Source organism: Cimex lectularius, unplaced genomic scaffold, assembly GCF_000648675.2.
Source record: "Cimex lectularius strain Harlan isolate CLEC.00 unplaced genomic scaffold, Clec_2.1 scaffold496, whole genome shotgun sequence".
Taxonomy (NCBI): Eukaryota; Metazoa; Arthropoda; class Insecta; order Hemiptera; family Cimicidae; genus Cimex; species Cimex lectularius.
In genome coordinates, this window is record NW_019394139.1 from 35,702 (window position 1) to 62,694 (window position 26,993).

General features: G+C 35.1%; 1 protein-coding gene across 1 annotated transcript in view; it reads left to right on the forward strand.

Annotated features, from left to right (window-relative positions):
- The window catches only part of LOC112128146, a 70,086-nt gene that overhangs the window by 35,064 nt on the left and 8,029 nt on the right, over nucleotides 1-26,993 (forward strand). Inside the window, exons 7-10 of the mRNA XM_024229952.1 lie at nucleotides 1,726-1,948; nucleotides 8,935-9,064; nucleotides 9,151-9,274; nucleotides 21,146-21,304. Coding sequence (XP_024085720.1) covers nucleotides 1,726-1,948; nucleotides 8,935-9,064; nucleotides 9,151-9,274; nucleotides 21,146-21,304 — 636 coding nt within the window. The remainder of the gene's footprint in view (nucleotides 1-1,725; nucleotides 1,949-8,934; nucleotides 9,065-9,150; nucleotides 9,275-21,145; nucleotides 21,305-26,993) is intronic.

Genomic DNA, 26,993 nt, shown 5'->3' on the forward strand with positions numbered 1-26,993 from the left:
TTGGGCAAACCAGCCAAGTTTTTCTGCCTAAAATTATATATCCACCGAGGGGAGCCATAGCCCACTTAATGTGGAACTACGGTGACATTGGGTGGTACAGTGTGGTCAAGGCGAGGGGTGCAGCCTGAAAAGGCAAGCCTCTTGTCCTCGTTCACGTCAGTTACTCAATCCAGGTCCTTCGACTCTTTTCCTTGAGACCTCTCCCAAACCTTGGATTCAAGAGGGGTAACCAAGCGCAAAATAATGGTGCAGCCTTGAGGGCGTGGCAACATCTTTAAAGCACAAGCTGGATTCGTGTCGGCCTCCGAGTTGGTAAGGAACGGCGGGTGCTTTATCAGCTGCATACGAGGGTTAGGGTACCAGATCCTGTCTGCCTAGACGGTGGATGGTGCATAACCGTCTGTACTGCGGGTCAGCAGAAATTCAAGTAGGAGAAGTCGACATGTCGGCAGCACGCTGCAGGATGATGTGAGGTTCTACACCGTATCTCACGGAAGAAGCAGATTTTCCGTGCGCGGAGTTGAGTCGCTCCTAACTTGTGAATCTAAACATGTGGTAAGGCCTGACGTCTAAGTGCGCACGTTAAAGCACCTCAATGTTATGTGACATTGCGATCCCAGTGGGGTAGCATAAATGTTCCAAAGTCCAGTCTTTACTACATTGCCTTAAATTATAACTATATAAATTAAAATTAATTGGAATCCCTTTAAAATAGGGAATTTTCTATAACAACCACGCAACACTTTTAATATCATGTTAGCTGGAAAGAAAAGATGTCTGAAGATGCATGGAATCGTTGGCAGTTGTCAGGGACTATATTTCCGACTGGATGTCCGGTACTCAGGACGAGTAATGAGGCTTACAAACTGAACAAGAGTTGTGCCTTTCAGAATTCTCGCCCGAATCGTACTGGGGTACGTAGATGTATAGATCGTATTTGAAATTTAAAGTTGAACTGGGCCTGAGGTACCCTGTGGAATTTTCTCCAAAAAAATTTAAAATTTTTAAACTATATTTTTTAAAAAATATTAAACACGTATTTTTTGTTTTTGTAGCGTCATTGGTTGAATAGACATTCAGCCGGGCCATCTAGAAAGGACGTCCTGTATATATACATAACCACTTCATACAAACATATAAGTCGGGTCGCATTCACTACCCCAAAAGAACTTTATATTACGGTTGTGGGGTTAAACCTAGTACATACTCTCTAATAACTTACTTTTATTTTCCAGACGTCACCCCATCCAAGAGTACTCGATATTGCTCGGCGCGGGCTTAAACAACCCCTTCCTTTTACGAGGGTAAATTACAATTGTTCCAATAAATTAGAAGAAACACAACACCGGATAACAATCATAGAAGTCTGATCACCATGGGATATTATGCTGGGTGGGGATGAACAAAAAACCTTCGTCACAATCGGTAGACCATAGCTGTATAATGATCTAGTCAATTACTTTTTCACCCAAAGTTTTAAAATTTTCACTAGTTCTTTTATAGGGTGTCCAATTTTATATTAAACAATTTGAGGCAACATTGTTTTTTCTTTTCCGAGTGATTTTATTGGATTTAGGCTTTAAACAAATACGTGGGTGTTAAACCATTAAAACGATCCAATTAAATGTTTGTAATTGATGTATTTGAACATTCCGTAATGTTTTTGTACACCTTGTTATTACATCGTTTTTTATTGATGCCATTTATCGTGTGCATTTTTTCCAGGTCTTTGTGGAGTTTGTGTCCTGAGCTGCGTCGTCGTCTATGATTACACGAGGGATAAGGGCTGGTGGTGGCTCAAATCAGGTACGACAATGTTTTACATAACCACGTCATATGCGGGCGTGCTTCTCGCCCTCTACATTTTCATCGTCGCCGACTTGAGCTGCAAATTGGTCTCCCTTGTGAAAAAAGAGGCCAAAGGAGGAAAAAGAGTCGTCCTCAGAAGGTAATTTTTTTTGCATTTTCTAGGCTCTATATTATGAATTTTCACCTTTGAATCAATCTAAAAAATCCTTCATTTGAAAAGACTATGAAATATGCAATATGGTAGCAATTCTTCTTGATTGACTTAGTTTTGTCGGTGAGTCGGTTTTAGAATAGTAGAAAATAACAAATAAGAAAAAAGATTAGTTCAGAAAAAGTAATAAAGACGTACCACCAAAAATTAAGTTTTTGAATTATTGATTTTAATTTATTGCAGAAAGTTAATTCATAAAGTAAATCTTAATTATAGCGTACATTTTGTCAAAATCTTTTCCCTATTCACAGAAACAGTTTTTTCTGCCTTCAAGAAAGTGCGTATTGTTTTATAAAGGCCGAAGCTTTTACAGTAGATAATCCGAATCCACGCCTTTGCCATCTTTCAGAGAGCAGATTGTTTCATGAATAAATATGCTTCCTTACTCTCAAACCCAAGTATGGAATAAAATGACAAACTAATTCTTTATAGGGGAAAAAACGATTTATTCAGCAAATAAAAATTATCTATAACACCAAAATGTGCTATCCAGTAATATGAAACATGATAAAAAAAACTAATTATAAAAGCAATGTATGTTCTATGTGGATGGAAGAAATAATATGAAGAAAAATCCAATTTCAAAAGGATATTTAATAATAGAAAAGCTCACATGCCGTATTCAATCCCATGACAGGTCTTTTCTTAATCTAACTTTGGACAACACATTATTTCATTTTTTTTTTACTTACTCGTACTTTTGCTTTTTAATGATTTAAACGTTAACTTATTTCAGTAATTCATTGAAGGTTCTATTTGCAAAATCAGGTCTAATCCGAATAGCACAGGAGCATCCGAATAGAACAGGTCAACCAAACTACTAATTTTCATTGAGTCCCTAATGAGACGCCAGGTTGGTTAAATCAACATAGTGGTCAAAGCTGGAAGCTTTTCATTAATTGCCATCCTTTAACAGTTAAGCGCGCTGTTGACGTGAATACAAAGTCGGCAAGTGAAGAAGTTTGTGATTACGTGCTAACGTCAAAATTCAATCTTTAAATGCGATCCTTCTTTTGCAGAAGGAAGTCACTTAGGTCAAGGTCATTCGGCCCCGAAGTTTTTGTAAATTTTTTTTCTTAAACGTAAAGTAAAATAACGAATTTGTTTATCTTCCGGTAATTAGAGAAATGTTTGTCGGAAATTAAAGTTATTGTCAGATAAATAAGAAGGATCTGTTGTTACGAGAATTCAATGGTAACGCTCAAAAATCCGGCAAGGCGACGACCTGGTTGTTCTATCACGGATTTGCACCAAAATGGTTTTGGTGATTCTACGCTCAAAAATATGTCCACTGGTTTCGCCACAGAAAATTTGGAAAATAGAAATTTTCTGTTTTTTAATGTTTTTATTTATCCGTTCTGCTCAAATCAGCTATTTGAATAGATCATTTTACCGCACTTTTCATGTCGATTGCAATAAAAAATATAATAAAAGCTATCAAAGTTTATCAATAACTAAAATATTTCTTATATTTTTCATGTGAACTATGTCAAAAGTCTTTTTCTTCTTGAAACTAATATAAAATTTCGTTTCAGCACCTCTAAATATAAATTTTTGTTAAAATTTAAATTTCCCGATTTTTTACCCTTAAAATTTTTAAAATTTACGAGAAGTCGTAATGTCCGATTGAAACGGCTCAAAGGATTTTAACATCAAACGGATCATTTGAAAGAAGAGTAAACTTGTTTTTTAACGAAGTATGACCCATTAAAATATGTAAGTTATATCTGTAAGAAAATACACAAAATAGTAAAATTATTTGCCAGAAATTAACCTAGTTTTTATAATTTTATATTTTTTGTAAATATAATTCGTTTTCCGAATAAGACCTTGATTCCTACCACATCAATTAAACCTCCCTGCATTCGAGTCGGCGGCAGGTGGTCTTTTAAAAAGTGTCTCTCCGATTCCATTTCTTCCACAATTCCTTTCAGTTGACCCAGTTCATTCAGGTTAACCCTCAACTAGACCGTTAGGCTGGGCGTTGCCGTCAGTCGTTCCTGAGTTTGCAACAGTTGGTCTCGGAGTACAGCTATATCTTCCTGGATTGTTGTTATCTTCGCGTTCGTGACGATCTCCATATTTATCCTATTAGGGCGACCTCGCCCTCCTCATCGAAGATTACACCTTCCCGCGCCCAGTGTTCAGTCTCCATCACAACTCCTGCAACCATTAATTGGAACTTACTTGCTGGTTGTTCGTCATTGTGAGTGTTGTCAGCCTACCGGGGCAATTTACAGGCTGATTGTTGCTCGTCTTCCTTAGCTGCGGAATCTTCCCCTCGCAGCCAATACGGTACTGTCTTATCCGTGCCATCCTTCTCCTCACCCGTCTTCTTGGACCGGCCCTCGTGTCTGTCTCTTCTTCCTCCCCATGTCGTCAGCAATAAAGTCGCATAGGCCCCTCTGTTTACTTCCTCGTTCCCTTCTTCCGCTGAATCCTTTCCTCTTTCCGACTCCTCCGCTGTACTCATCCTCGAGCCAACTCCTTATCGGTGGTTTCTTTAGTCCATTGATGTGTACCACTAGAATGCTCCTATCCTCCCTTCGTATTTGGTAGGTTTTTGGGTTACTGTTGTGTGGTAGGGTTGGATCTTCCATTGACGGGTAAAATGACAGAGAGGACCGTAATTATACCATTCTTTCTGTCGCCCGTCCCGTACCACTTGACCCGGTCGTCCCCACCGATAACATGACATCTTCGTCCTGTAATTTGGTGACTGGGTACACCTCGGGATTAATCGAGCAGTCAAGCTGGGTGGTCTTCTTGGGTATTGATCCTCCACTCCGAAGACAGGTGCCGATCTGGTGATCATCGCCCTTCCCTCCTCTCGTCTTCGTGTTCCTAGGTTTCCGTCAGTGATGAGGCCGAGGAATAGCGTATAAATAGCCCAACCACGACGCCACTACCGCTCTATCCAGCTGTTTGCGTGCCCCTGCTTGTTCCACTGCTGACCCCTCCTTCGGAATCACTCTTTCACCCAGAGTTCGAAATCGTACAAAGACGCTTTCACTCCTTAGCTCCTTCCTGCAGAGAGTGTAGTTGCAGGAGGTAACTCTCAGGCTTACAGGTTCCAAAATTTTATGTAATTTCTCCAAGTAGTCCAAATTTGGTTTTTACCCGTGTTGCGCCAGAAAAATATTTGAGAAGTAAATTTTCTTTATAAAGTTTGTTCTTTGGTAGTTTGTAGTTACAAAGTCTGTAACTTTTGACTGTCACATTTAAAATACACAGCTCAAATATATAAAAATTATTCATTTAATTATTTCATTTTTATAATAGGATTCATAAATATACAATGTCTTATAACCTTCACCAAATTGAATAAAACAAATCAAAGTTTATTCTTTGGTAGTTTAAGCGTGTAAGTTTTGTCTATGTTATATTTAAAATATATAAAAGCTCAAATACATAAAAATTAATAATTTATTTAATTTGATTTATTTACTTTTTAAAATGAGCTTCATAAATATATCATGTTTTATAAACTTCATTAAACTGACTAACAAAACGTTCATGCTTATAATTTAGTTTATAGCTTATGAATCTATTTATTTGAATAATTAATAATTTAATATTAATTTACTAAACAATTCCTATAAACGATTTTACCGTTCATTGAAGCCTAAAAATTTAATTTATTTTCCTATTTAATGAATTTTTTCAGTATTTATACATGTTCAGTTTCTATTTTCATTTTCCAGAGTTTGGTTGAATAATAAATGTGGAGTTTTTGTTTTCTATTTTTTCAAGCAGAAATAATTCAAGAGTTTTTCTTTTGGTAACGACTTTTTGACAATTAGGAAATGAAGTAAATCCTAATATTTCCTTAAGATAAATTTGCGGTCGATTGTGTCCTCTTTAAAAAGTGCTCGGCAAAAAGTATAGCTTCGGGATAAATAGTCGTATTCGGCAAAGGAAATCCTCACCTTGGCGCCCACGGCCTCGGTGAAGATTATAAATCGCTTTGGGTTATAAACGACCCGGCACCCGGTACCCAGTGATAAAAAAATTTAGGACACAACAATTCAGCTTCGGCAATAAACTAGGCCGAAACTTTTGAAACTGAAATAATTTGATTGGGCCGTAAGAACAAGTTTCTCTTTAAAAAATTCGTCAATTGCTAATCTGGCAAAATGGAATTGTACATATTCTAAGAGACTGATAAGAAACTGGTTTTATTACATTTTTACTGGCTTAATAACAAACTTTGAAAGGTTTTATATAAAAAGATAATTTGTTCCAAAGAAAAGTTAATTTGAAGACAAAAAATTCTAGAATCATCATTATTCCATAATAATTAGGTCCTTTAGATTTCATGGTCCGTTTGATCAAATAACTTCTTAATTGTCCCTCATTTGTCGCCGAGAATCAAATAGATTACACGACATTTGAAAAAAGGAAGTTAGTGTCTGAGTGGATCGAGGTCACGACAGCTCAAGTGGTAGAGAAGCCGCGGATTTAGCCGAAGGTCGTGGGTTCGAATCGGCTCGTGACACTGACTTTTTTATCTCAACCAATATCTTACATAAAGATTAATTAATTGAAAGAAGTTATTCTTAGTGTCAAAAATTGTAAATTTGTATTTGTAATTTTTCAAACACTGCCCTGAGCCACTTCATAAAACAATTTTTTAAACTAGATGATTTAACATTCTAAATTATTGTTTTAATACATTCTTTACAAAAGAGAAAAACAATAATTGTAAATGCAATTTATAAATATTTCATATTATGAAAAGTCTCTACATAAGTGAAAATTTAACAAAAAAAAATTGAATTGTCCAGGCTACACCAAATTTAACATGAACACCACGTAATTGTTAAAATGTAATTATACTATTACATAATGTTTTAGTAGTCGACTTTTTTTTTTTTATTGCAGAATAGGAAAAACGGCCTACACTAGTTTCATAGGAAATGTTCATAAGAATTATATAGCGAATTATTCATATTGCTAGAAATCCTAATTATACACATATTCACTGCCCATTAAAAAAACAGACCACCTGATTTTTGCATGAAAGAAATGGAAAACAACATTGGAATTGCACATTTTCTCAGTCTTTTAAGTCCGACCTGCGCTGGGTCTCATCTTTAAGAAAAATTTACATTGAATAAGATTGCTTTTTTAAATATTTTTCAAGCTTCAATCGTACATCAGTAAATGAAAAAGTTCAGGAACATGTTAACTTTTGCACTTTTTACGAAAAATTTAACTTGAGCTGTGGAGTTCATGGAAAAAAACTCTCTCTCTCCCGATTTTACAGTAAATAAACCTATTGTTTCAATACGATTGGTTCAATATTGTTATTCGAAGCAAAACTGCCACAACCTCTGAAATTCGAAGGAAAAGTTGAATTTCCGTGACGAGGTAACGAAGTGGTTATCGACTACAGAAACATTCCAAAACCCCAAAGTCAATGTGTGAAAATTAAGAATTTTCGTTTTTCTGTTCACTTTTTGAAAATGCCCTACGAACAAAAGTTAAAGAGGATAAAATTTGCAAAAACATGACAGTTCTAAATTTATTCGTTTTCCAAAATAGGGAAAGGGAGTCATCGGTCATTTTTCCATGACCGTGTAAAAAACTACGTTTTTTGCCGAGTAATCGCGACTAAATCGTAAATTGTTGAGTACCCGGGCAAAGTAGAAAATTGAATTGAAAGCTTATTAAAATTTCCTATTGATTGCTATAGGGCGTCGCACTAGAACGTTTTGCTGCTTCAACACAATAACTTGAAATTTTTATAAAAAGTGCAAAAATTAACATGTTCCCGAATTTTTGAATTCACTGATGAATAACTGAAGCTAAAATATAACATTAAAAAAAGCTACCTTATTCAGAGTAAAATTTTCTAAAATTTGGGACCTAGCACAGGTCTGAGACTTAAAACGCTGATAAAATATGCATTTCCAAAGTTGGTCACTTTTCGTGCAAAAACCAAGTGGACGTCTTTTCTATGGGCAGGACAGCACAGCACAGTGGAGTTATAAAGCAATACCGCCCTTGAGAAAAAATGAATGCTGCTCAGATGTATTCCTAGATGTGAAGCAAGCTTTCGGTCGGGTATGTCACTTAGAGCTGCTTTGGAAGCTTACGAGTGCCTCCCAAAGCCGGAACTACCTGATCCTAAAATACTATCTAACCGACAAATACTTTTCAAGTCTCTCTATCAGCCGACTATCTATGATGTAGGAGATCCACAAGGACAAGCTTAGAACTTTTCCACTAATATATCCAACCACCTGAACACAATAGTAATAACAATTAGTAAAATAATCTAAATTAGTTGAATATTTCGTTGAAATACTTTTAGAAATATTTTGCCTTCGACCCAATTGTCTTATTTTAAAAACAGCTAAAACAAATTTTGGAAATTGACCTTATTTTTATTGCACAATAGAAATAAAAGCCTACTCAATATTCGTAGGGCATATTTTTCATAAAGATAGAGCGAATTATTCATATAGGTAGAAAATTCTACCGTGAGTAGAAATAAAACGATATAATTCTTTGCTTTGTTTAATCTTTCATAACAAATCCAAAGGATATTTGTAAAATTGTATTTTAGAAATGTCGAAATAGGAAAATGTACATAACATATTCATTGATTTGATTCGTAAAACGTATCGACTGAGAGCCATAAATCAAACTCTAACCAACTTTTTAATTTAACTCTTTATAGATCCACTCGGTTTATATCCCTGACCAACGAATCAAAGATTTATATCTACAACATATTAGTTAGGATAAGTTTTATCCAATGTTCTGTCTATTTGTAATGTGCCTATTTGTATTCCCGATAAAATTCCTTAAATAAGATCTTCATAAGATACAATACTTCTTCACTACGTATGAAAATTTTATCTGGAAATATATATTCGAGAAAGCAGTTATATTATATTTTTTAGGGTCGGCTTGATTAAAAGATCAGTTGTGATTCTCATCGTGACTGTGATAATGGCGACTTCCAGTATCATCTATGCCAATAATCCTACTTCTGCCAACCAGAGCGTATTCAGCGTATCTAGCAGTGCAATGGTGAGCCGGTGTTTTAATTATAACAGTTAAAAAATATAATAATTTTTTAATTATTACGAATTTTTCTGTTTATTTTCTACCGGCAGGGTTTCACGATTTTAACCTGCTATGTCGTCATGAGTGAAAACTCGCCAAAGAATATGAAATTGCTCAAAAGGCTGCAGCTCCTTGGAACGGAAGAAATTTATAGCTCAGCGTCAGACAATAGCTGTAAGTTGAAATATTTTATGCATTATCTATGTTTTTTTAATATTTAAATTCAGTAAAGTAAAATAAATCAATATAGAATGGCTAAACTAGGAACGCGAACACCCTGGACGATGGGTCAAACTAAGTAGTTGAGTGAAGTAGAACTTAACAATACTTATTTCATGTTATCCTCAGTTAAATTTATCGGTTATGACGGAATTTCTAAGAAAACCAGTATTTCCCATTTTTCAAAATTAAAGTCATATTATATATATATATATATATATATATATATATTTAGTACTCATAATTCATCGTATTAATTATTTAAATTAATTATAATTTTTATCTAAGGTATTGGTTGAGACGAAAAAGGTAGTGTCAAGAGGGTTTTCATCTCAACAACGACCTTAGATAAACAGTATAATTATTTTTTATTACATGTGTAGTGATTAATGACCGTTAGTTAGTTATTAGTTCTTTTTCTGGCTTTCAGCTTTCATTGTGCTTGTATTTCAGGATTATTTTATATATATGATATATGCTTTTCACAATATTTCGGATTCTTTTTAATACTTAATACGACAATTTTTATGGGCAACAAAAAATTGGGCTGGTTAGAGAGGATTCAACCCTGTAAAACCAGATCGCCGCCCAGCGGTCCATCCCGGAAACGTTATAATATAATTATAATTATAACGGTTAAAGATCTGTGTAAGGGGACCTGTTGAGGTTGAAAAAAAAATTTAATTTAGAAATTTATTAAAACAAATAATGTGATAAATAAAAAAAATAAAATAAAAGCAAACACTGTAAGAGGTTTACACCGAAAAACAGCGAAAACACAAATAACAAAATCAAAAAAGGTTAGAGAGGATTCGCTTGGGGCAGTTTCTTCTGGCCGGTGAATGGTGCTTTGCTTCAAAATCGATCCTGTAAAAAAAAAAAATAATAATAACATAAAACCACATAAAGCAATATCATTTTTGAGATAATTGAGTTTTCTGACCACGAAGTTTTTTTCATTTTGTTGGATCGTCATTTATTACGTTTTCGTTTCTGTTATAAATGATTATTTATATTCGGATATCGTCAAATGGGCCTAGTGTGACGTAGGTTTTAGAAAAACATTTTCTTTATCGTGCTAACGTTTCGATCTTTATTGAGATCGTCTTCAGGGCCTGGGGTTTATAAACATTGTTTAAATTTTACAAATACATGTCGATGTGAAAAAAAATGAATTTATACAATGCTAGAGAATTTTATATTCACTCAAAGTATTTGTACTTACTCAAAGTGATTCTTGTGTGTCGTGTGCCAGTGAGATATTGATGCTTTATGTTTATATACGTTGGATTTTGAAGGGGTGGGTAATGGTTCGGCCTGATTATTATTTCAGGATTATATAGACGGGGATAATTGCGGGAAGGAAAGCCAACTTGTTGAAGAATTAGACTATGTAGAAATTTTTGATGTGTGGAATGTGATGATTGTTTTATATGTTGTATCATATGTTTTGAGTGATGTGATGATGATATATGTATGTTATCGATATTGAATTTGATTACTGATATTAGCGCAACTGCGACTGCGTTTACATGTGTATGTTGTGTAATTGATGCTGTATGTATCTCTGTTGATGTAAACCATTTCTAGAAAGTTACGTTTAAGTTTGTTTTGAAAAGATTGGATGATGTAAGTAACCAAAACGAGCCATCAAAACACCTCCATCGATGGCTGAATAAATCGGGCAAAGAATTATGTAAATTATGTAAATCTATAAGGTTTTGAAAAATTATGTATTCTACAACAATTTGCCTCACGGGTATAAGCTCATCGTAAAGAATAACCGTGATGATAATCTCTGTGCCATTTAATACCGTGTATACGTAATGGATGCCTCATTCTATGTCTTGTGAAGAATATTTTATCATGACTGGTTTTTCTCGCAAACGAGGTCCACGTTCGCAAAGTCTACGTTTGTGACGTTACGTGCAATAGGGGAATAAATCACCTGTAAAGATGCTTGTGTGTCGCTGAAGTCGTTTGCAAAGTCATCGCCATTTTTGAGAATTTTAGAAAATTCGATAGACGGAAATTGTGGGAAAAATGGGTGTTCAAGAAAAAGTGTATTATGGTTTTTGGAGTGCAAAAACAAATATCAATTTTATGTCTTGCTAAAAAATAGACTTATCTTTATTGCAAAAATACGTGGCAAATGAGATTGTGTGAAAAGTGAAGACAAGAATGGCACGCAAGAATGGCACAATTACACAGAAGACAAACACTTTGAGTAAGTCGAAATACTTTGATTGAATATATAAAAAATATATTTTGCATTGTATAAATTCACTTTTTCACATCCAAAATGTAATTGTTAAATGTAAACATTGTTTATAAATCCCAGGCCCTGAAGATGATCTCAATAAAGATCGAAACGTTGGCACGATAAAGAAAATGTTTTTCTGATACCTACATCACACCAGACCGCATCTCACGATTTCTAAATAAATATCGATTAACGGTCACTAATCACTACACATAAAAAATATTCATGAAGGTAGGTAATCCACGTCAATAACCAGTTGTTTGTGCCTATGACATTTTGAAAAAATATGTCGGGCACAGGTTGATCATCGCTTGCTCCTGTGTAGAAAGGAAAAGGGCCAATATATTTATATTATTTTTACACAATTTTGATCTAAATTGATCACTTCTTAACTAGTCCGTTTGTAGTGAAGATTAGTGACCTGGTTATACGAGCACTTCTTCGGTAAACAATCGCTATTCAAAAAGTCATCAAGTGATTAATTTTTTCATTAGACATCGTTAAAGAAATATAAAGTTTAAAACTGATAAAAATCAAATTCTTTAAATGATGAAGTCAACGCATAGAAGATTTATTTATATTGATGATGGTCTCAGGGTCTATCGCAGCTCATTAGTGTTAAGCAATCTTTAATTAAGGTTTTGGTGGAGATAAAAAATTCAGTGTCATGAGCCGGATTCGAACCCACGATCTTCGGCTAAATACACCTCTGCTTTACCACTTAAGATATCGAGACTTCGATCCTCTCGGACACCAACTCTCCTTCTCTAACAAAACCGTTCGAATTTCCCCTCTTTTTGCCATTTTCAAATGTCGTGTAATCAGGATTCGATTCGATCGCTCAAGTGGTAGAGCAACGGCGTATTTAACCGAACACTGACATTTTTATCTCAACTGAGTCTTTACATAAAAAGAATAATTAATTGAAAGAATGTACAAAACTTATGGAGAATCCTATTAACGAATTTGTAAAAAAATATAATAAACCTCATAAATATACGCCTACTATCTAATTATTGTAAAGTCAATAATCAATTTTATGAAATTAAACGGTTACCAATTCCATGTAAATCAAGTTTAACATAAATCCATTATATTTAGTGTTCTACTGACCAAATTATTTCTTTCAATTGGTTTTTTTTTTTTTTTTTTTTTTTTTTTTTTTGGCCTCGTTGTTATACATTAGCCAACGAACCGATTTCGAGAGCCGTGCATCCAACCCGGCCGCAGCGAACGAACAGGGAATGATAGGGCTCTTCTCTCATATTCTCAATCTTTAAGGCCTAATTTTAAATTCATTTCGAGGGACCGTTTTGGAGATGTGGATAAAAACCTTACATCGAGATATGTGGAAAAGTCCACATCTCCCAATCCCCCGGAGCCAAACTTGCTCTGAGAGCCCTACCAACCCCACCCACCCACCGCAGACAAGCCAGCCGCGCCCAGCCCCCGACGGACACAGCCCTCCCTAGTTAAGACAAGGGACTCATTTCAAATTTTCATGTTACACTTATAAACAAAATCTAGGAGATGTCCATATATTACACTGTTGTTTAAGGCTAAAAGAGACTTATAGTTTATGGGTTTGGCCACTTCCTTCTTACCGTATAACCTATTCAAAAAATAGTTCCTCTCAGTTAAGTACCCTGGACATATCATGATCTTATGTTCTAAGTCCTCAGAGACTTTGCAGAATTTACATTGATCGTTCTGCTTTTGATTTATTTTATGAAGGTAAATTCCACAAATTCCATGATTAGACCTAAGCCTATTTATAATTGTGATATCCCGCTTGGAAAATGGAACATTTTGAAACCAAGGCTTTTTGGACAACTGAGGTTTTATAGAAGTGTAGAATTTTCCGGTTTGTATACTTTCACTATACTTCTGCCACTTTATCCAATTTTGGGTCTTAATTGCACTTTTTGCATCTTGCAAAGGGAGGGTGATAGGAGATACTATACCATCTAGTACGGACTCTCTTGCCAAACCGTCTACTTTAGTGTTACCCCTGATGCCGGTGTGACCACGCACCCATAGGAATCGTATATTAACTCCTTTTGACGATTTAACGTCGAGGACCTTTTTAATTATCCATGATACAAGATAGTTGTTATCTGAATTAAGGTTAAAATTCTTCAGACTCTCCAAGGAACTTTTTGAGTCTGACAAAATTAATAATGATTCGCTTTTTACATCTTCTTCGTGTACATACTCTACTGCCTTAAAGATACCAAAAAGTTCAGAAGAATATATACTGAACTCTGAAGGAAGTTTATATTTTTCGAATTTGTTTTTCTGTGGATCGTACCAGGCGCATCCCACTCCAACCTCCGTTTTTGATCCGTCCGTGAATATAATGTATGGAGATGGGTATAAAGACAAAACGTCACCAAGAAACATTGAATTCACAATCGCCGAAGGGACCTGGGAGTAATCCCTCAGCGATGTAACACTCAATTCGGCACAAATAGATTCAAATTCCAATTCATATGTAGGCAAAATGTCATGTTTATATAAAATAAAATTGAACTTCACTGTTTCCAAATACGCTTTTAAAAGGGGAGGGAGTTTTTTCTTTTCCCAGTATTTTTTTGTGAGGATACTAACGTTTAGCGATGCTATTTTATTGTATACCAGGCTGTTACTGGACATTAGTTTCAAGACCATGTTTGCCGACAGCTTATCAATTCTGAAGGTCAGAGGGGGTTCACAACACAACGTTTAGTTCTTTTAAGAAGGAAGAAACAACAAATTCATTTGCCGCTACCGGCGCTTTAAATTCAACCTTGATTCGGTTTATCCCCGAGATAGACATGTTCATAATATCCTCCTTGTGGGTAAAGTTGGAGTTAAATATGACTTTTCCTAATTTCATAGGGTGCATCTTTCCAACATGCGAATTGGAGCTTTCAATGAAGACAATAAATGGGCCCTTATCGTCGACCTTGTACCTATTTAGCGCTAATGAAGAAAGTAGTGAATTTCTATCCAGTTTCGGTTTTTGCATTTCCGCAGCCGAAGTAACAAAGACTTTGTTGTATCCTGTTCTATCACATTCCGCAGGTCTTTTTTTTGACGATCTTTGATGATCGTGATCCATTGTATTATCTGGGTCATTGAATGTTACTACTTCATTTGCTAAAGGAGGGTCTTTCCCCCCGCTTAACTCTGACATAATTTAAGCTAGCTCAGAAAATATTGTAGAATAATTATTTTGAAGAACAATTAACTTAATAGAAAAGAAAGAACAGATTAGTATTTAAAGCTGTTAATAATGATATAAATTTGAAAATTGAAAAAAAAAGTTAAATAAATAAATTAATTTTTAACATGCATAAAAATTAAACAAAGCTTTAACAATGGAATAAATAATAAATTAAGTAACATGCAATTTACTCCCAGTCGATAAATCGTGGGAACGATTAGTCGAATAGAGGACGCGTTATCTCCTTGATCCTTACTCGTCCACTTTCAAAACACAACTGCGGTTATTCTTTAAGGTAGGAATTTGTTGAGATAAAAAAGTCAGTGCCACGAGCGGGATTCGAACCCACGACCTTTGCCCCTGCTGCTCGACCACTTGAGTTATCGTGACTTCGATCCACTCGGACCCCAACTTCCCATCGAAACCCCACCTTTTGAACTTTCCCTCCTTTCCCCTCTTTTTTAAATTAAAACCTTAATTAAAGATTAATTAATTGAAAAGAATTTATTTGGACCACGAAACCTAATACATGTAATTAGTGTTAAGATTTATTTTGGGTTTACCGCAATAGTTCCACGTAGACTCAATTCCTAAGCGCACTAATAATATTTTGTCAACATCAAAAAACCTCCAATCAGTTTTAATCACGTACTGAATACTATAACCTATCTTTAAAAACCAAAGTTTATTATTGAATTCAATAAGACCTTGATCGGATTTACATTGTAATACGATTATGGTAATATTAAACTTACCACGTATCAGCCAAGCGAGAAAGTAGAAAAAGTTTCGTTAACGTTTTGAGTACCATTGTTTTTTTATATCTGTTTTCAAATAAAGGAAATGTTTTTTTGTTTTTCTCACTATGAGAGAGATTAGAAATGCCATGTAGCAGCAAAAAAATTCTTCAATCTCCCTCTTTTTCCTTCATCATTCTGTCTTTCTTTACAAAAGCATATATACTCAGGATTGTGTATTTTTGTTTTATAAAACCAGATTAGCCAACGATAATAGGATGTTTGTTTACATAAAGAGTGTATGTGATTGAATTTCCTCAATGCAAAAATTTTAATTGTAAAATATCTTAGAACTTGACATGTTTGGGGTCTGGGGTTTTGATTAAGCTATATTTTAATATGTTACGCCCTGACGAATTCTACTGTTTGTTGCCGATATTTATTTTGTAACCCCATTTTTTCCTAAACAGGGCTATCAGGGTGGGGAACATTAACAAATTTGTTTGCAAACCGTTCCCATTTCTCAAAGATGTGTTTAATCGGATGAATTCGGTATATCGCATGTCCATGCTTACATCCATGACCAACAGTCGGAGAACTCTAAACGCAACTCTTTTTAGATTATCCTCGCGTTTAGGACTGTCAGTTCAATTCCGGAATTTTCGAGTTATATACAACCAAAGCATCTACACAAACACCGCATTTATGATTCAAGATGGCGAAATGCTTCGTGCTAACTAAACCCGATAGAATAGGAACCACAAAATAATCAAAATCCAAACTTCATTCCGCAGACCAAGAGGAATTATCTCAAGAAAAAGAAACGAATCGAGAGTTCTTAATGAATTGACCAAGGAGCAGTTGATCTCTCCATTCATAGCACGCTCTTTCTACCTGTTGAACATCAAAAGATGGAATTTTTTACAATATTTGTTCTAGTGTGATGATCGACGAAGAGAAGAGAATTAGAACATCAGAAGAGGATAATATTATACGATAATCAAAGGGGTTAATAAATGTCGAATAAGAGTGAAAACCCTCATACGCCAACTTTTGATAACTGTGCTAACTGGAATTGCAAGCATTTATGGAAAAAAGACTTTTCGGGTTAACAGAAAACTTGTTTTATGATTACTTTCTCTTTCCTGGTTGACCATCCACATAATAAAACTTTATATCGGGTACCGATTTCTAAGATTCTCTATTCTTCATCGAAAATTTATTAATAAAAGCGTGTTATTATAGTTATATAGCGTTATTTTAAGTCAAAACGGTGACAAACGTGTGACATCTATAAATGACACAAACTGGATTGTCGTAATTAGATGAAGTCAGTATTTTGTCTCTCCGTAATTTAGCCACGGCCAATATCATTACGAGGTGGAAAGCCGATCTGTTTGCCATACTATCATGATTTTGGTCTGTCAAATTTTTGGCATATTTAGTATTCGGACAAAAAGCAGGGTAAAACATGGTACCCTAAAGATGGCAAGAATGTGAAACCTTTTGGCAAACCTAAAAATCTAGGTCTAGTCACCAGAGTGTTCAAATAAAAGTTGCCAATTTTGTGGCATGCAGAAAGATTGCCTAAAAAACTTCTGTTACTTATACGTGCAGAAATAAATTGAAGAATTCTTTTTTTTTTGTTTTACGTCTGTTCATTAGCGACCGGAAAAAAATTAATTATGAAGCCAAACTACTTATCCAATCAAAATGTGAGGAGAAATATCTGACCCGGGCCTCAGACGGGCACCAACCCTGCCGGGCCCAACCACCCAGGAGGAGGAGCGTGCCAAGTAATAAAAACCGTACAATTGTGAAAACGGAGGAGGAAATAAAAAATTAATTTAATTGAAACTAATTTCAAACAACAGATCGTAAAACATACTCGAGGAACTCAATTCAAAAAGTGAACTAGTAAGTAATTTTTGCTTCTAAATGCGGCCAAACGCTGGAGCATATTTATGCTCGGGTAGGGTCATTTTTCAAGTACGCGCCAGAAACAACACCGAGGGCGTTTCAGCATATCCGTCTAAACTGCAAAAAGCTAATTCCGGTATGATTCTCAGTCTGTTATGGATAATTGCATAACGCTACCTCTCCCGTAGGAGTCAAAGAGATTTAAGACTACAGAGACGCATGTTAATGCCGAAAAGGAAGAGCGATTGCTGAGAAAAGAGGAAAATAATTAAAGCCGGGACAGTCAAGATTTCGTTTGTCATTTTAAAAAAAAACCGCAGGATTATTCGATAACTAGTGCTGTGAGCAAGTTTGTTAAGCGTTACATAATGCTCAAATTTTATGAATCATAAAAGCGGTATATTATATGTTAATGTTTACAAATAGCCAATATTATTCTGTACCGGTGTATGCTAAGCTTGTTAATAATTCTTCGACTAAAAAAGATTACCGTTTCATACATTACTATCGTCATGTTAAGACTTTATTGAATCAATAAATTGCAGCTCGTGAAATAATTAAAACTAAATATTAATCATTTAATTAAGGTTTTTAGTTGAGATAAAAAGTTAAATTAAGTTAAAAATTAAGTTTTTGACAAGGAGTTGGTCGGAAAAATTCATCAGCGGAGATACCTCTATGGAAAGATAGATGGTGTCAAGTTTATTAATTAATTATTATCTCAATGATACTAAATGATTACATCCATTATATTTCGATTTATTCCATTATAATTCCATTTTGATTTAATAAGTAAAACGAAGTATACCTTCACTGAAGCTCTCCTTAGCCATTTCATTTGTCGCCGAGAATCAAATAGATTACACGACATTTGACAAATGGCAAAAAGGAGGGAAAATTCGAAAGGTTGTAGGTTGAGATCGGAAGTTGGTGTTCGAGAGGTGTTATTGTTTGTTTAAAAAAATTTAAGATGAATTTTGGATTTGACTTGTTGAACAGCTTGCATATCTAATGGAAGCTTGCATTATTTAGCTTAGCTTTCCTGCTTTCAATAATATGAAATATATCCTGGAATCGTCGGCGTGAAATAAAATATCTTCCACATTGGCCATAAACAGTCATCAACCACCAATAGTATTTTTTAAATTAAATTTAATTTAATTTAAATTAAAATTTCTAACCTGGATGAAAAATGAAATTAATATTAGTCATAAAAAACAAAGTTCTGTGACATTTTGGTTGTTTTGCGGTTGTTTGTTACTTAAATTCGAATATCGAATCCTGATTACACGACATTTGAAAAATGGAAAAAAGGAGGGAAAATTCTAAATGTAGGTTTAGATGGGGAGTTGGGCCCGATTGGATCGAAGTCAGTGGTAGAGCAGCGGCGTATTAAGCCGGAGATCGTGGGTTCGAATCCCGCTCGTGACCCTGACTGTTTTATCTCAGCCAATACCTTACAAAAATTAATTAATTGAATTATTCATAACCGTTCATTAATTGATTAGGTTCTATTAAATCTCAGAATCAAATCCAGTACAAAATACCTACCAAGGAGTTTAAAGAGATGACAGACACTATTAGTCGAAACAAATAAGGCATAGTACAGTGAAAAAATGCGGTATGCTAGAAGACTATAAAGATGCTCCATCTCAGATATGGTAGAAATAAGCAAAAATCAGTTGAAAAGCTCAAGCGATAAAAAATTTGCAAACAAATTTTCACGTGTGGTTACATTCTGGTTTACTAGCTAGAACGTTATACACGAATGCTAAAATATTCCAATTGTTACAAACGAGCAGGGTGATAAATAATCTACGGTGTATGATTGTTATATTCAGTGTTGAGTTTGTTTCTGCCTCACCATGCTTTTAACAGTACCAACCCTTCATGACGATGGTGAAAAGCTTGATTGATGGAATGTGTGTTTGGTTGACTAAACAAATAGGGGAAAACTAATGCTAATATAACTAAAATCTATAGGTTCGTCATTCTGCAGACCACATGAAGAAATCTCACGAAGCAATTCAGGTTGTTCGTTTTTGGAACTACGATTTTCTACCCTTTTTTTACTGATGAATATCTGACGATTATCGCACAGAGAATTAACCAGTGATGATTAATAATTAATGATTAGGATTAGCTATGTGGTCCGAAATGAAGTAATCTATCTTTTTCCCAAGCTTTCGGCTTTTTAATAAGCCTTCCTCAGGCCGGGATACTTAGTTAAAAAACATAAATAAGACTAAAATAAAAGCGGCACGTTTAGCTACTGCGGTCATTATTTGTTCTTAAATTCACTAATTTCGTGGTCCGCTTCACCAATTAATACGTTACAATTAATTAAGGTTTTTAGTTGAGATGAAAAAAAGGTAATGGCACGAGCGGGATTCGAACCCACGACCTTCGGCTAGATACGCCGCTGCTCTACCATTTGAGCTATCGTGACCTCGATCCAGTCGGACGTCAACTTCCTATCTCAACCTCAAGTGGTAGAGCAGCGGCGTATCTAGCCGAAGATCCTGTGTTCGAATCCCGCTCATGCCATTAACTATTTTTCATCTCAACTAAAAACCTTAATTAATTGTAATTTGTTCTTATGTTTTTACTTTAGTAGACTAGTCACGATTACGATTTACTGTAAATAATATTTATTAATTAGATCATTTATTAATTAAGCTATTTATTTTTTAAATTATTGGTTTGTTATTCAATAAAAACTTAATATTGTATAAAGTAAAAACATAAGAACAAGAAATGACTGAAATACTTGAGCGTACCGCTTTTATTTTTATTTATGTTTTTAACTAAGGAAAGCTTGAGGAAGGCTTAATAAAAAGCCGAAAGTTTGGCAAAAAAGATTCGACTAATTCATTTTAAACCACATGCCTTATTCCAATCAGCAATTCGACGATTATACGATAACGAACTTTACGGCAAAGTTCGAACAAATGTACGCGAAATTGTCACATATTTAACAAGTCTGTGTCAACTCTAAAGAAGTAACAAATTTAAGCATTTTCAAGACGGGTCAAGGAAGACAAGTCATATCTTTTATAAATAAGTTGAAGTTCGGTTATACACACTAGCTAGTAGACCAATTTTGTTAATTGAAAATGTTTAATAAATTTTGTGAAGATCAAATTTGGTGCAAGAGTTTATCGGAAGCCATCGAAGGAGCAGTGCCTACAATGTGATGACTAATGGCACTACACTAAAAAATGATAAATGACTGTCTTCGTTCGAATTTTTGTCAACGTGTTTGATCTTAATGAGACGTTCATTTCTAACAGACCGCCCGTCAACGTCGTATATCTGTCCGACTTAACCTTAATGGACTTAAATCGAGTGAAAAGGGAAAATTGAGGACATGTACTGGGATAAACGCTATCATCTTCGTTAAATACACATTAGAGAAGGCACGGCTTAACCGTACTTATTAACTCAAAATCGTTTATCCCGAAAATCGGCTAAATAATTGATGCTGGCATTAGTCGGGTCGAATCGCTTATCTCAGCCTCGATCATAATGAAAGCCACCATTGCTCCTGGGATTAGTAGAATTTGCCAAGTTCCGCCCGGCGTGAACAGAGCGAGATATGATGCTCTTTCTTGACAACGGGATAATCAATGCTTATAACAATTTTATTGTATAGAAGAAAATCGATTTACCATTGCATATCGTTTCTTTTGTTCCAGTTTTTACTAAGCAAGAGCCGGAAGCGGAGTGTGAAGCCGCTCCTCCGGATGTCACTCCGAAGCAGCCACCTAATGATGAAATTCTCCTGAAGCCTGTAGTGTCACCGAAAACGACTACACCCAGGAAAAGCGTATCTTTCCATTCTGATCTCGTCACAGGTGAGCCTTTCAATACCGTTTTACAACCTTTCGCCGAAGATACCACTGGAAAATATATTTTATACGACACCGATCTTGATCCTCGTGGTAGAGTGTGTTTTTATAGAGATATATTCCCGGCTTGTCTGAATCGCCGTTTTCTACTGGGAAATAAAGATGGGTGTTCAACAACGTATAAATCATGTTGTTTATCTTAGCATATAATAAATGACTGTGTACGTGTGTTCACCAGAATGTAGAAATACGACCCAGCATATTATATTAACGGTCAGTTATACGATGCAAACATTTAATATCGCGCAAAACTCTTCAATTTGAAAAAAAAAGAATAAAAATGAAAATCGTTTTAATAATTTAAAAGTCATGTAGTTCTTCTGATAATACAGAAATTTACTAAAACTGACTACATACTATAATTCGACACGTATAGGAAAGCAACACTGATTATCAATACCATCCAACCTGACGCAACAACCATCGACACAAAATGGCACCATTATAAAACATAACAAACCCACTGACCAATGTAAAATACAAAAACAAACCAAAAACAATATACACCATAGCACACAATAACCCTTAAAGACTGAGACGGTAAGAAAAAATTTACAAAAATGTTGCAGGTTATTTTTTTGTGAAGAACAGTTACAAATAGTTTCTTCCTAAAAGTTATACATATATTTACATGTACAGTAGAAATCCGTTTATTCGGACTTGAAGGGACCGGGACTTGTCCGGGCGAGCAAACGTCCGGATAATCCTAAAATTTGTGATTTCATTAGTATCGCGTCATAAAAACATGTCCTATTCTGACGCTACTCGCCAATTAATTTTATGAGCAAAACCAAGAAATAAATTGTTAGTTAAATTTTATGAGCCAAACCGTGTAATAAATTGTTAGTTGATTCATTATATCCAAAAATGGTATTCTGGTGTTTTGATCAAATTTCTACCGAACCATTAAAATTAATTTAAAAAAAATAAAAACTAATGCATTTTTAATCTCGGGTCATTTGGTTTATATTAAAAGTAGTATGTTGTAATTAACATAACGACAATAATACATGTAGTTTGAATAAAAATATGAGTGACTTCTTCTTTTGTCTTCGATTGTACTCGATGCTACCCGAGGAAAATCTGGACAGTGGGGATCGCGTAGCGTAGAGTAGGGTAGCGTTGCATAGCATCGGGCAGATGTGCACCACAACAATACAATGTTATGGAAAATTCGACTTTAATTTTGCCTCGGGTAGCATCTGGTAGCTTTGCATAGGGTTGCATCGGGTTAGTTTGTTCTGTGCTTTAGAGAATTGATCATTTAACTCAGCTGTGAATTCTTGATTACCCGAATATGAGTTCAGATTCTTATTTAGACGACTATATGCAACTTTAAATTTCATTAAAGTGTATCTGAAGTCGTTTTCGGTAAGTTCGGTAATCTTTCTGAATGGTGTAAGCCCTGATGTTTACTGTACAAGGTAAAACTTTCTATCAATGGTGGAGGAGGCTGCTTCATCCAAAAAGCGTAAGTTTGATCCTTAACTGCTAATAAGCCAATACCTTTTGATATATCTGAATTACAGGCCAATATCCGTAAAAAGAAAAGATCCTCATTGTCCTTGTCAGGACGACCGAGTATATGGGAACCTTATAGGCCAATAATTCGATCAACTATATTTTTCTAATTCTAAGAGGCATGACTCCTGCTTCTCTTTCAAGAACATTTGCTGGAAAAATTATATATATTTCGAAGCAGCCTTTCTTCCTATTAAGCATTACGCATGCATTCAATAGACGCACCTGAAATATTGAACGATTTTTGTGCGCTGAAGAGGATGGCTGCTTCGAAATACATATTTCCAACGATCTCGCATTCCATCCCCATCCACAAGATACTGCTAATATCATTACAAATTTGGTTCGAGAGCCCTTACCTATTCATACGTAAAGTTCGCAGGCAGGAAAGCAATGCAGGAGTCGGACCTTCACCCGCCACGCTCAAAAAATAGCTCGACGACTTTTTTAGAAGAGTTAACTACCGGATTGATATTTCTGATAGAACAACGGTCACCGTTTTTCTAATCCCCCAGAGAGATTGTTTGGAGGATAGGATTCGTCAGAAATTCCTAACAGAAAATTTTAAAAAAATCTAGCGGCACTTTTGATGAATTCGTGGTTTTAAATCAATTAATTGTCAGTCACACTCGATATTATTAAACTTATGAATGGACTTTTATCGTAAACGACATAGATACACATACCCTTTATTGGTGCCGTCTTCCTGGCCGCACTCGCCATTGATCATAAAATCCATGGTCTTTTCAATGTAACTAATGGAACATTTTCGTCAGGTCAATTTCGGACCACCTCAGCACGTGGTATTAAATCGGTTTCCTCAATATTCCTTCAAGCTTCTTCCGTTTTATATCTGTATCAAGACTCGTCAAAGAAAGCAAAGCTCCCGAGAATTGCTTGACTGAACAATGGATCGAAACCCAGGGGACATGCAGTTTGTTTTAAACCCAGACCACTTTTCTCTTATCAAGACAAGTTATCACCGACCAAGGCTGAATTTCAGCAATTACAAAAGGAAGGAATTTTACGCTCATCTAAAAGCCATTGGTCATCGCCATTACAAATTGTTAAAAAGAACGACGGATCGTGGCGTTTTTGTGATGATTACCGGGCCCTCAACGCCATTATAACCCCCTATCGATACCCATCTCCATAAACATGACTTTAATGTTCAAATGGCCAACTAAAAAATGGTTTTCAAAACTAGACATGCAACGTGTCACCAAAGTCCCATGAGAATAAAAGACATTCCAAAACCCGAGATTACTACACCTTGTACCTACTTGGTCTCAGAACAAACTTTCCAACGGTATATTGATGAATGTTTGCAGGTTGCTGTGAATACCTCTATATCTATATAGACGATTTTCTCATCACATTACCGACTAGCAGAAACACGAAAAGCCCGGATTGTTGTGACCAAAGCATTCGAAATCGAACTTCACATAACTTGAGAAAAACCTTACTTTCTTCACTTCGCTTAGCTTGTTTGGTTTTCATATTTCAGGAAATGGCATAGGCCAATTGTAGGATAGAGTTACAGCTATCCAAACCTTCTCACTGCCCATCTTAAAACGTTTCTTAGGACTTGTCAATTTTTACAGATGTTTCATTCCAAAAGCTGCAAATCTTCGATCTCCCCTTTACACTCACACTTTGTCCAGACCTTCTACTCAGATTAATTGGACTTCTCAATTAACAGACGTATTCAGGAAAGTCAAATACAGTCTGTCAAAGGCAATGACCCTGGCACATCCCTTCCCTGGTGAACCACTTACTCTTACGAACGCTACGTAGTGTGCAATCGTGTGTCAAAAATGCAACTTACTCCGATTAAGCGGCATGCTTCCATCATCATTCTAATGGTTCAATGTTGTAAGTTCAATAATATTTACACAATTAATAATTAATTTTTTTGGCCTCGGCCACATAGGGCAATTAGTAATTAGTTACACAACTAATTAGCTATACAAAGAAATAGTCTTCTCCTGATGATATAAGTCGGATGACGATTTCGTTTTTTAAGATGAGTTTTCGAGAAAACCATGCCTTGTACATTACTTATTTCGCTCTCGCGATCTTTCAGTAATTTTTTTTATTGCAATATCAAAAATGTAGAAAATTCTTCAAAAAATCTTGATGATCATGAGATTTTTAAAGGTTTAGAAGAATAGTATTTCTTAAAAATAATACCCAATTATTCATGTTTTAATTGTTAAAAAGAGAGGGTCCTGAAACTATTTCGTTGTCGAAAAACATTTTAAAAATAAACAATACATTTTCTTGGATTTATTTTCTATTTGGTTGTTATGGTCTGATTAAATTTAAGGAAATTTTTATTTGATTTACCGTCAATTTTTCTCACTTTTGCGATCTGGGCTTCACCCTGTGGTCTAAAAAAAAGACGTTTAATAAATTCCCAGACTGACATGGATTTAGCTTTCTGGCTCATACTCTGTCGGAAAATAAAAAATGAAAAGGGCCATGTTGACGTGACAGTTAATCAAGGAGTGGATAGACCTGGGTAACCATCTCCCCTAGATTCACCTCCGGTTGGAAATATAGCTTGCCTTGATTTCTGGTTTTTTCATCCACGGAAAGGGGACACGGGCGGTTGTAAAATTCATGGAATCGAAATACTTATTGAATTTTGATGACTTTATGTCTGAGATTAAGCAAGGCGGGTTGTATATATCAAATATATATAGTTTGCAAATTAATATCAATTTGATATAACCACTTGATATAAAATCCACCTTCATACAAATAATTTTTTATATACTGAAATGTATAAATGTTCAATTACTTTTTTTTAAACGATGTTTCGTCAGAAATGTAATGGGCAATTATGGTTGCCTGATGTTATCCAAAATCTGACAAAAATCTACCTAGCTGACAAACTTATACTATTGACAATACCAGTTGCAATAAACAGAAGTACATATTCGTATTTAACACAACCATTCAGAAATTCTTAGCACAGGCACATCCATTTGTTATGGAAAAGCAAGCTCCGTCATCTTCAAGGATGGGTCCGGTTGCGCAAAACTCATTTATGCTTTAATCAATCATAAGGAACTTTTGGACTGAGAATGTAAAATCGTCGTACTTTGTGTAAAACATACATGCGTATGCGTTTGATTTGTACTGTCGTAAAAATAAAAGTATCCCATATCAAATTAAAATTGATTAAACTACCCAGATAGGTATCCCAAAACAGCATATGAACGAAAAACACCAGAACCGAAGGTGGTATATAAACTCAAGGGTTGCGGACCCCCCTAAAAAATATCAAATAAAAATGGCAACGTGCCTATAAAAAATATATTAAAGAATGAGTTGACGAAAAACATAAAATCTAATAATTTTTCAATTAATTAAGGTTTTGGTTGAGATAAAAAAGTCAGTGTCACAAGCGGGATTCGAACCCCCAACCTTCGGCTACATTCGCCGCTGCTCTACCACTTGAGCTATCGTGACTTCGATCCGATCGGACACTAACTTCCCATCTCAACCCCACCTTTTGAATTTTCCTTTCATTTTTGCCATTTTTCAAATGACGTGTATTCTATTTATTTGACTCACGGCGACAAATGAAATGGCCACGGGGAGCTTTTGTGAAGTCATTTTGCTTATTATATTTTATTAGGTTTCGTGGTCCGCTTGACCAAATAAGAGGACCTCGAAACCTAATAAAACATACTAATAACTGCAAACTGATATCTACCTTGAATGGTTTATTATTGCATCAATTATATAACTATTTTATTGAAAAGAATTATTTTTTAAAATGTTAATATGTATACATTTTTCGACGACTTTTGCCCGAGCTAATTTTATTTCTCAGCACGGACGAAGGGCGATAGGAAACTTTGCAGGCCGATCCTTTATTCCGGTCTTAGTATGAGGAAATTCGAATTCACAATACTTGCCGGCGCAGATTGTGAAGAAGTAACTTGATTTTCGCCTTTTCGGAATAGATGCTGAGGGAAGTGAAAAATTGATCTTATTTAATCTTTGTATAGAAAAAGTTTTATTCTTAAAATTTTTCTAACTTCTGTTTAAATTTTTACATTTAGTTTTTCATAAATGGCAAGTTAGTTGTTCAATTTTA